Here is a 12,014-nt window from a genome sequence, read left to right as displayed (position 1 = left end):
CCAAAAAAGTCCCCCAATGAGCAGCTCCGTGGTCTGAAAGGGCAGGGAAACAGCCCAATGAGCATCACCGCAGAGGAGCCAATCAGCTAGATGTTGCTGGGCCGCTGTGAGCCAATCATCAGCTGGCAGTCTGAAAGTTTGCTGGGGCCCCTTCGGCTGTGGCTCTCAACAATTGCTGTTTATTGATTTCTACTGGAGTATCAAGACATTTTTTTAAACCACCAACCCTGTATTTCTTACCAAGCATTTGAAATATTAACTATAAGAAAAATTTTTCTTTCTTGGAATTAGATTGTGGGACTCACTGAGAAGACTGTTTTAGTTGCCTTGGATACTGTTTCTTGTTTGGAGCAGGGCAACAACTGTAGGACTGTGGCATCCACAGCTATGAACTCCCAGTCATCCCGATCTCATGCCATCTTTACAATTTCCATAGAGCAAAGAAAGAAAAATGACAAGTAAGTTATAATTTCAATAGTCAAGACTTTTTTATGTTCTATGAAGGTTGAATAGTAGGTTGCTTCTTCAAATGATTTGACTCATCATTTGATGTCAGTATTGTGAGCATTAGTGACCAATGGATCTATTTAAACTGATTTAGAAAACAAATGAGAGCTAGCAGATCATCTTTGATACACACTTTCAAACTTGTGTATTTTTTCTTACTCTGTCTTCCTGTCATTATCACAGGAATAGCAGCTTCCGCTCCAAGCTGCATCTTGTAGACCTTGCTGGATCAGAAAGACAGAAAAAAACCAAGGCTGAAGGAGATCGTCTAAAAGAGGGTAAGAGTAATTAAGGTCAAAGTTGTAGATTAAAAACACCTTTGTACTCTTATTGATATTGCCTGTGTTTCATATGGGATATTTCAGAGCACAATCTTTTTTTTTTTTTATTGGTACCTGGGACTGAACCCAGGGACACTTAATCACTGAGCCACATCCCCAGCCCTTTTTGTATTTTTTTAGAGGTAGGATCTCACTGAGTTGCTTAGGGCCTATCAAAGTTACTGAGGCTAGGTTTGAATTTGTGATCCTCCTTCCTCAGCCTCCTGAGCCACTGGGATTCCAGGCATTTGCCATCATGCCCAGCTCAGAGCACATTCTAACAGTAGCTGCAGTTCAGTTTTTGAGGATGATTTCAACAAGGGTAAAAAAATTATTTCTTTCCCACGCATTCGTTTCTTTCCCACACATTCGTTCTCTAATTCAGGTATTAAATTTAGATCTGGCCCTTGGTTTGATTTCATCTGGTCCAGGCAAGTTTTGTTTTACCTCCCCAACCTCTTATAAATAAAATCAGTACCCTTATTCTGTCATTCCAAGGATTCACTATCCCTTCCTGATGTTGTCATGTATAAACCTCATTAGCATGGATTCCATATCTTTATTCAATTTGTTGGAATTAAATGATCAAGTGCCTAAAGTTAGAAAATTCCTATGGTGTATGTTATTAGAAAGCTGCTTCTAGCATGATAGTGACCTGGTGATCTGTATGCTTTGAGAATGGTCCTTTAAATTATTATTAATCTCTCTAACAGAGAATAATATTTAGTTTATTCCTCAGTTTTGTTCTTAAGGATCTTGTGAAGGATTTTGTCAAATGTCTTGCTAAGTTCAGATCTACTATGTCTACTATATGTATCATAGCTAACAGCTTAGTAAAAATGCAAATAAAAGGAATAAGGATTAGCGTAGATTGACTTTTTCTTAGTGAATTCAAGTTGCTTCTACTGCTCATTCCTCCATTTCCAGGTTCTTGTAAGATGACCTTGTAATAATCCATTCTAGACTTATATCAAATTCACTGGTCTGTAATGTATGGAATTAACTTTTACCCTTTTTTTGAAACTTGAAATTACATCTGCCCAGCCTTCTGGAACATCTTTGTCTGTGATTCCTCAAAGATCATTGACATAGCTTCAATGGTCTCTTTTGAAATCACTCTCAGTTCCCTTAGTTATAATTCATCTGACTCAGGATATTTCAACTCTTATTAAAGTAGTTGGGTCCTCACTACTTCTTTACTCATATTGGGCTTCAGTTCCCGCTTGGGAACTAAAAAGGCAGAAGCAAAAATAGTAATTGAGGAATTTGGCCTCTTTGTCATTTATCATTTTTATACTGCTGGCATAGGGCAGAGACCTATTTCTTCCTCATTCAGCTTTTTGTTCTGAATGTATTTAAAAGTGTCCTTTTTGTTCTATATTTGTACTTTGAGATTTAGCCTTCTTAATACAGTACTTAAAGGTTCTTATACATTCTTTATCATCTTTTAGGTATACACTTCTGAGTTATTTAACAGCTTTACTGATATAATTCACTTACTGTAAAATTCAACCATTTAAACTATATACATTAATGGATTTTAGTATAATTAAAAAAAGAGTTGTGCAGGCATCACCACAATCTAATTTTAGAATATTTTATCACCCCAAAAGAAACACCATAACATTAGCACTCATTCTCCATTCCTACCACTTTCCCTAGCCCTAGACAACCACTAACCTACATTTCATAAAAATGTAATCATGTATGTGGTCTTTTGTGACTGACTTTTTTCACTTAGCGTAAAGTTTGCAAGGTTCATTCATGTTGTAGTATATATCAGTATTTTATCTCCATCTCCAAGTGTACTGGGGATTGAACTCAGGGCACTGTACCATTGAGCTACATTCCCAACCCTTTTCATTTATATTTCAAAAATATTTTTAGCTGGGGCTAGGGTTGTGGCTCAGTGGCAGAGCTCTTGCCTTGCACATGTGAGGCTGGATTTGATCCTCAGCACCACATAAAAATAAACAAAATAAAGATACTGTGTTCATGTATAACTAAAAATTTTTTTTAAATTTAGTTATAGATGGACATGATATCTTTATTTTGTTTATTTATTTTTATGTGGTGCCGCAGTCTGGCTGGGCACAATCAGGAGCCACTTGTCAAAAGAAACTAACTTTATTTTTAGAACCACACACGCCAAACAAAACAGCCTCTCAGGAAAAATCCTCAGAGCCTCAACTGCCACCACCGGCTTTCCACAAGCCTCTCTCTCCCACACAAGCCTCTCTCCACCTCCCACAATCCTCCTGCTCTTGAGGCCGATTGGCTGGGTCACGTGGGCGGAGCCAAAAAAAGTCCCCCAATGAGCAGCTCCGTGGTCTGAAAGGGCAGGGAAACAGTCCAATGAGCATCACCGCAGAGGAGCCAATCAGCTAGATGTTGCTGGGGCCGAGGAGCCAATCAGCTAGATGTTGCTGGGGCCGCTGTGAGCCAATCATCAGCCGGCAGCTGGAAGTTTGCTGGCAGCTGGAAGTTTGCTGGGGCCCCTTTGGCTGTGGCTCTCAACATCTCCCCCTCTCTGTTTAAACAACAAGCATGTGGCTTAGGGACCGTGTCTGTTAGGCAGTCCAATTCAACATATGGTCCTTACCCGTCATCGGATGAACTGACCTCTAGGCGTCAGCCTCCTGTCTTAGGTTGGTACCACTGCAATTGGATCATACCCGTCACTGACTACCGGTCCAGCATACAGCTATACTTGTGGATAGGCCTTTGCACCAGTGGGGGGGTGAGGTTCTTTGCCTCACCTCTGTTGGCCCCCAAATTTTAGACCATCACTAGTAGAGGAGGATGCAAAATGCCATGACATTAAGCCAATTGAGGGCTCCTTTGAAAAATTGTACCACCGGTGACATCATCAGCAAAAATACCCCAACACTACCACAAGTCGCTGCACCAACAGATAGTTCACAATGCATACAGGTGAGCTCACAATGTGTCCAGGCAAGTTCTGCAAGCAGTTCAGTGATGGCTATTGTAGAAGCTGTAGATTGGTTTTATCTTTGACTTCACCAGCACTGGGATGAAGATAGGAATTCTGGCAATAATGGCTAAAGAAAAAATTATGTAACATTACAGAAGGCACTAAAAGAAAACAATTTTCTTAACAATTTACATTGTCTTTAAGAGAATTATTAAATATAATGAAAAGGAAAGGTGAAAGTAAACAAACAGATCTGTTAACCTTCTTTTGTGTTCACATATTAAAACAATCTTTAACAGCTGTTTACCCAATTAAATTAAACCATTTAAATCACGTGAATTAAAAAAAAATATTTGGATCCATTTTATCATGAGCGCTCATCATATATGATATATGGACATACATACATTCAAACATATAACACAAAACACAAGTGTGCACACATAATATAATACATACAACACATAACATTATAGTAAAGGCCTTATAACTTTTTACAGGTGAAATCTCCATTGCAATGTTTAAAAACTCTATAGTCAAAAAATAGAACTGATCAGCAAAACATTAACCTAGGTCTGTATGAGCTCAAAAAACAAAATAGAACTTCATGATATGGCAAAGGGCAATAATAAAATAGATATTGAAAAAAAGCATCCTGGTTCTGTTGCAGATGTAAGAATAGCCAAACTGGAGTTTTGGATATCAGTTGTTATGGATTTGAGCCAAATCATCTTCTTTTTGGTCTGTAGAAATCGCTTTAGTTAATCTTTCTGGAATCCAAATCGGCTGCTGTTCTCCCTGTGGAAACACATAAACAGACCCCCGACTCCAGACAATCACTGGGTCAGGACCTTGGTTAATCTCTCTGGAATCCAAATCGGCTGCTGTTCTCCCTGTGGAAACACACAAACAGACCCCCGACTCCAGACAATTACTGGGTCAGGACCTTTCCATTGTCCTGTTAGAATATCCTTCCAAAGTACCTTGGGCTTATGTACATTTTTTGGACACATATGCCTTTCCGCAGCACTAAGTCCTGATGAATCCAAATTTAAAAAGTTTAGAGTAAAAAGGGTTATTTTAAGTTTATCTTTGGGGAATATATACCCCTTCCCAATTCCTTCTTTTTGCTTTAATAAGTACATTTTAATAGTTTGATGAGCTCTTTCAACTATGCCTTGTCCCTGTGGATTGTATGGGATTCCTGTTATATGAGTAATGCCAAATGTTGAGCAAAATTGTTTAAAAGAGGTAGAAGTATAACCAGGGGCATTATCTGTTTTTAACTGTTTTGGAACACCCACAGTGGCAAAATTTTGTAAGCAATGAGCTATAACATCTTTAGTTTTTTCTCCGGCATGAAGGGAGCCCATCAAAAATCCAGAAGAAGTATCAACTGTAACATGCAAATATTTTAATTTTCCAAATTCTGGCAAGTGTGTGACGTCCATCTGCCAAATATGGTTAGGTATCAATCCTCTAGGATTGACTCCAAGATTAACTTGTGGTAAAAAGGTCACACAATTTTGACATTGTTTTATTATTTGTCTAGCTTGTTCCTTAGTTATTTTAAAACGCTTTTGTAAAGTATTAGCATTGACATGGAACTTTTTATGAAAATTTATAGCTTCTTCTAGTGTAGAGAAAATATGTATGTCATGTGTAGTTTTATCTGCTAAATCATTGCCCAAACTAAGGGCTCCAGGCAATCCTGTATGTGCCCTGATATGTCCTATAAAGAATGGATCTTTTCTGTCCCAGATTAGACTTTGTATAGTGGAAAGCAAAGAGAAAACAGTAGAAGAAGGGGAAATCCTACCAGCATCTTCAAGAGATACTATAGCATTAACTACATACTGACTATCAGAAAATAAATTAAATACAGAATCTTTAAACATCACAAAAGCTTGTAAAACTGCATTAAGCTCTACCTTTTGAGCTGATTGTTTGGGTACTAAAAATGTAAAAGTTTGATCAGGGGTAACTACTGCTGCTGTACCATTATTTGACCCATCAGTGAATATATTTGGAGCATTCATGATAGGTGTTTTTCTTGTCATTTTTGGAAAAATTACAGGATGCAATGACCAAAAAGACAATAAAGGATTAGATGGTAAGTGGTTATCAAATGAAACATTAGATTTGCACATGATTATTGCCCAAGTATTTAACTCATTAGCTAACTCATCAATTTGATTCATAGTATATGGAGTAATAATTTTATTGGGAGAAATTCCAAACACTCCCTTTGCTGCTTTTATTCCTTTGAGTATTAATTGTCCTACAGCCTCAGGATACCTAGTAAGAATAGTGTTAGGAGAATAAGATAAATGTATCCATAATAATGGACCTTCTTGCCAAAATACTCCTGTAGGAATATTTTTTGTTGGTAGTACAATAAATAATAAAGGCAAACTTATATCAATTCTATCCAAATGCATATTTTCCATATATGTTTCAATGATTTTTAATGCCTTTCTTGCTTCAGGCGTTAACATTCGGGGTGAATTTGGATCTGATGGACCTTTTAGGATATCAAATAAAGGTCCCAACTCTCCTGTTGGTATACCTAAATAAGGCCTTATCCAATTTATGTCTCCTAATAACTTTTGAAAGTCATTAAGTGATTTGAGTTGATCTACTCGTATTTGAATTTTTGGTGGACGGACCATGGTTGAGGATAATAGAACTCCTAAATAATTAATTGGAAAATTTAATTGTACTTTATCTATTGCTATCTCTAGATTATAATTTTTTAATAAGTTTGTAAGTGTGGCATAACATTCTAGCAATGTGTTTTTATCTTTGTGTGCTAATAATACATCATCCATATAGTGAAATATTTGTAGTTCAGGATTTTGATTTCTAAGTGGCTGGATTACTTTGTTAACATAAATTTGACACATAGTTGGGCTGTTAGCCATCCCTTGAGGGAGTACTTTCCATTCATATCTCTGATCAGGACCTTCATGATTCAGTGCAGGGATAGTAAATGCAAAACGTGGACTATCCTCAGGATGAATTGGAATTGAAAAAAAACAATCTTTAATATCTATAACTAAAACATACCAGGTTTTTGGCAAAGCAGACAATTGAGGAATCCCTGATTGAGCAGGTCCCATAATAACCATCTCATTATTAATGGCTCTTAAATCTTGCAATAATCTCCATTTACCAGATTTCTTTTTGATGACAAAAATGGGAGTATTATGGGGAGATACAGAAGGTTGTATATGTCCTTCTGCTAATTGTTGTTTGACCAGGTCATGGGCTGCTTGTATCTTTTCTTTAGTCAGGGGCCACTGAGGAACCCATACTGGTCTTTCTGATTTCCAAGTAATTTTTATTGTCTCAGTGGCCCTTTCTGAAAATCCAACCCATGTCTGTCTGTTCCTTGATCTATTTGTATTGGTGCTGCTATACCTTGTTCTTGTTTTTCTAATCTTTTTCCTTTCCTAAAACCTTGTCTAGTCATAATAGTGGGTGCATTTTGGTTGATGTTATTTGTTAATGTCAAACCTAATTGATCTAGGACATCTCGTCCCCATAAATTTACGGGAAGATGATCCAATACATATGGCTGTATAGTTCCTTCACATCCTTCAGGATCCTTCCAATCTAATACCATTGCACTTCTATGGGGATTAGTCGCCACTCCTAGGCCTCGAAGCGTTTGAGTGGCTTGTTGTAATGGCCAATGTTTTGGCCATTCTTGACGAGAGATGATGCTAAGGTCTGCACCTGTATCCAGTAGCCCATTAAATTCATGTCCTTGAATATTTAGTTTTAGCATGGGGCGAGAATCTAAATTTAAAGAAAGCATAGCCCAATCTACACCTGTGGAGCCTAATCCCTTGGAACCTCTTTCTACAGTACGACTGGAAAATTTATCATGTAGGCTGGGTATTATTAGTAACTGTGCTATTCTATCTCCTGGTGAAATTACTGATATACCCTTTGGAGAACTGGCTATAATTTTTATTTCACCTTCATAATCGGGATCAATTACCCCAGGACTTATCATAAGTCCTTTTAGAGTAGAAGAGCTGCGTCCCAATAATAAGCCTACTGTTCCTTTGGGAAGAGGTCCTTTCACCCCTGTGGGAATGATTTGAACTCCCATCTCTGGAGTTAGTACTGCTCTGGCGGAGGCGCAGATGTCCAACCCTGCGCTCCCTCTGGTTTGTCTGATGAGGGATCTGATGGACAATGTGTCCTGGGCACTACCCTGATGGGGTTGCTGGGTTCCTCCAGTGCTCCGTATATTTGTGGTTTTGGGCCCCGGAGCATTGGGCCCCCCTGTCCATTTTTTGGCAATGGAGCCCGATGCCTTTCTCCACGATATCGTGGATAAACACCTGGTCCTTGTTCGTTTTTTGATAATGGAGTACCCTCTATGGTGGTTTGAGAACGGCATTCATTAGCCCAATGTCTCCCTCTACGGCATCGTGGGCAAATACCTGGTATTCTACTCCTTTGATACCTAGTTTTGTTAAACCCTCCTCCAATGGGGCAATTCCTTTTAAAATGTCCTGTTTGTTCACAATTGTAGCATGTTCTTGGCCTGGCATCTAAAGCCTGTTTTACTGCAGCTGCCACAATTTGCCCTTGTTCATTAATGTCTCTGGCATCTAAAGCCTGTTTTACTGCAGCTGCCACGACTTGCTCTTGTTCATTAATGTCTCTACATAATTTAATATATGTGTTTAAATCTTCATGTTTCCATGGTCTAATGATATCTCTGCACCAACGATTCGCTTGCTCATAAGCCAGGTGTTTTAGTAATGGCATTGCTTGTTCTGTATTCCCAAAAACTCTGGTAGCTGTTTGAATAAGCCTATCTACAAATTCAGCATAAGGTTCATTAGCTCCTTGTATTACCTTAGATAATTGACCTTGTAAACCTCCATGTCCTTGTAAAGTCTTCCATGCCTTAATTGCATCTACAGCAATTTGTGCATATACACCAGGATCATATGCAATTTGTTGCTGCTGATCCTCATAAGGTCCCTTTCCTAACAACATATCTAGATTTCTCTGAGGATAACCAGCTGCTGCATTTCGCCTAGCCGTCTCCTTGCAAAATTCCTCATTGGCAACCTTCCATAACAGGTATTGTCCTCCATTTAGCACAGCTTTACACATATTAGCCCAATCTGCTGGCGTCATGTTCAAGTTGTTAATGGATTCGACCATGCTTACAGTGAAGGGTGCTTGAGGACCATAGGTTGTTACAGCCTCTTTTAGCTGCTTCACTGTTTTGAAATTTAAAACTTGGTAAAATCGCTGCCCTCCTGCCTCAAATACAGGGCATGTTAATATTTGAGATCTTGTCTCAGGATCCCAACTATCAACTGCGGGGGTTGGGGACCTCCCAGCATATGGAGGTGGCCTTGTTAGTTGGACACTTACGTCCTCTGGTGATAGAAAGGTGTTAGTAGCAGTCTCCTGTAGAGGTGGTGCTGTTGGTTGGACACTTACACCCTCTGGTGATAGAAAGGTGTTAGTAGCAGTCTCCTGTTGTAACTTTCCCCCTGATGGCTTTTTCTGTTTTACACTTTCTTTCTCTGTCTGACTAGCTTGAGAGGCCTTCTCTTTTACTTGAATCTTTTCCTCTGTCTGACTAACTTGAGAGACCTTCTCTTTTACTTGAATCATTATGTCTTCTTCTTCCTCTACCATTGTCTGAACTGAAGGCTTTGGACTAAGCAAACAAGATATGAACGTCCACAATGGCAATGTGCCAACTGGCAGAGTCCCTGGGCTTTTCTTTTCTATTCTTTTTAAATCTTCACCATGATGGTTCCATTGTGATATATTTAACAACTCCTCCTTAAAAAGCCATGGGCTACATTTTTGTATTGTATCAACGTATGCCCTGATTGTTCTTGATTTTACTGAGATGCCTCCTTCCTCTAACAATTTACTTAACACTCTTTCAGTTTGTTTTTTACTAATTTCTGATCCCGTATTTCTACTATAATACAACCCAACAAGATAACGCCTAACAAAACTGAAACAGAGTGAAACAAAATTGGAACAACACAAAATCATTATAATAGCCTCCTGAAATGTCCATCCGTCCTTTCTCCCTATCTGTTCCTCAGATGTGAGCGGTTTTTCTTCCATCTTACACATCTCCAGGGACAGGCAACTTAAAACAAAAGTGAAACAAAATAACAAAAGAAGAATCTTAAAATGGCTACCCATCCTCTTGCCCTGCCCTCAGGGGCGAGCAGTTCACTTACCCTCAGTCGCTCCCCGTGCGAGCCACCAAATGCCGCAGTCTGGCTGGGCACAATCAGGAGCCACTTGTCAAAAGAAACTAACTTTATTTTTAGAACCACACACGCCAAACAAAACAGCCTCTCAGGAAAAACCCTCAGAGCCTCAACTGCCACCACCGGCTTTCCACAAGCCTCTCTCTCCCACACAAGCTTCTCTCCACCTCCCACAATCCTCCTGCTCTTGAGGCCGATTGGCTGGGTCACGTGGGCGGAGCCAAAAAAGTCCCCCAATGAGCAGCTCCGTGGTCTGAAAGGGCAGGGAAACAGCCCAATGAGCATCACCGCAGAGGAGCCAATCAGCTAGATGTTGCTGGGGCCGCTGTGAGCCAATCATCAGCCGGCAGCTGGAAGTTTGCTGGCAGCTGGAAGTTTGCTGGGGCCCCTTTGGCTGTGGCTCTCAACAATGTGGTACTGAGGATCAAACCCAGTGCCTCACATGTGTGAGGCAAGCATTCTGCCACTGAGCCACAATCCCAGCCCTCCCAACCCTTTTTATTTTGAGACAGGGTCTTGCTAAGGTACGCAGGCTGGCCTTGAACTTATGGTCCCTCTTGTATCAGCCTTCCCAATAGCTAGCATTACAGGCATGCACCTGGCTTCATTCCTTTTTTATTGCTGAATAATATTCAGTTGTATGGATATAGCACATTTCATTTGTCCATTCATCAGTTGTAACCAATTTTGGCTATTATATTGTTCTGTGAATACAGAACATTTTTCGTGAGGGCAAATGTTTTAAATTTTCTTGAGTACATATCTAGGAGTGGACTTACTAGGCCACATGGTAATACTGTTTAAATTTTTAAAAAATATTTAGTTATAATTAACATGATATTCATCCTTTTTAAGTATACAATTCAGTAATTTTATTAGTATATTTACAAGAAGAGATGTGTAACCATTACTACAATAAATTTATGAATATTTTTATCGCTCCAAAAAGAAACTCATTCCCATTGGCAATTAGTCTCTATCTCCCACAATGTCTGTTCCCTACCTTCTCACAATAACTAATCCTTTGTCTCTATAGATTTGCTGATTCTGGGCATTTCATATAAGATGAATTATATAATATGTGATCTTTTGTCACTGACTGCTTTTATAGCATAATGTTTTCAAGTTTCATCCTTGTTGTAACATATATCAGTACTTCATTCTTTTTATTGCCAAACAATAAGGAAATTTTTATTTGTGCATCCATCTGTTTATGTATGTTTGGGTTGTTTCCATTTTTTATTATTATGAATCATGTTGCTATCAACATTTTTGCACAAGTTTTTTGTGGATGTATGTTTCATTTCTCTTGGGTATATACCTAAGAAAGGAATTATTGGATCATATGGTAACAACATGATTAACTTGTTGAAGAAATGCTATACTGTTTTCCAAAACAACAGGACCATTTTGTGTTCTATTCAGCAATAATTTGTCTACATTCTCACTTGTTATAATGTATTTCTAATTATAGCCATCCTAGTGTGTGTGAAATGGTATCTCATTTTTGTAGTTTTTATTTAGGTTTCAATTATATCTAATGGTGTTGAGCATCATTTCATGTGCTTATTGGCAATTTTTATACCTTCTTTGTAAAAATGTCCCTATCATATTTAGTTTTTTATTCATTTTTATTTAATTTTTGTTTATGATATGAAGCAGTTGTCCACCTTCAATCTTTTGCATGTGGATATTCAGTAATCCCAACATTATTTGTTGAAAAGTCTCATCTTTTCCCATTGAATTTTATTGGCCTCCTTCTCAAGAATCAATTAGATTCCATTGACCTATATGTCTATCCTTAATGCCAGTATCATATTCTCTTGATAACTGTAGCTTTGTAGTAAACTTTGAAAATGAGAAGTGTGAGTTTTACACCTTTTTTTTTTCAAGATTGTGTTAGCTATTCTGGGTCTCTTATGTTTTCATATGAATAATAGAATCAAGTTGTCAATTTTTTCCACAGAAAAA

General features: G+C 38.4%; 1 protein-coding gene across 4 annotated transcripts in view; it reads left to right on the top strand.

The window, feature by feature from the left end:
- The window catches only part of Kif4a (kinesin family member 4A), a 138,587-nt gene that overhangs the window by 12,227 nt on the left and 114,346 nt on the right, over nucleotides 1-12,014 (top strand). For all 4 annotated transcript variants that reach the window (XM_048797161.1, XM_048797158.1, XM_048797160.1 and 1 more), the window contains exons 6-7: nucleotides 292-458; nucleotides 691-785. In XM_048797161.1, coding sequence (XP_048653118.1) covers nucleotides 292-458; nucleotides 691-785 — 262 coding nt within the window. The remainder of the gene's footprint in view (nucleotides 1-291; nucleotides 459-690; nucleotides 786-12,014) is intronic.

This window comes from Marmota marmota, unplaced genomic scaffold, assembly GCF_001458135.2.
Source record: "Marmota marmota marmota unplaced genomic scaffold, marMar, whole genome shotgun sequence".
NCBI classification, from domain to species: Eukaryota; Metazoa; Chordata; class Mammalia; order Rodentia; family Sciuridae; genus Marmota; species Marmota marmota.
Note: the sequence above shows the minus strand (reverse complement) of the source record. Positions and strands in the feature narration are given on the sequence as shown.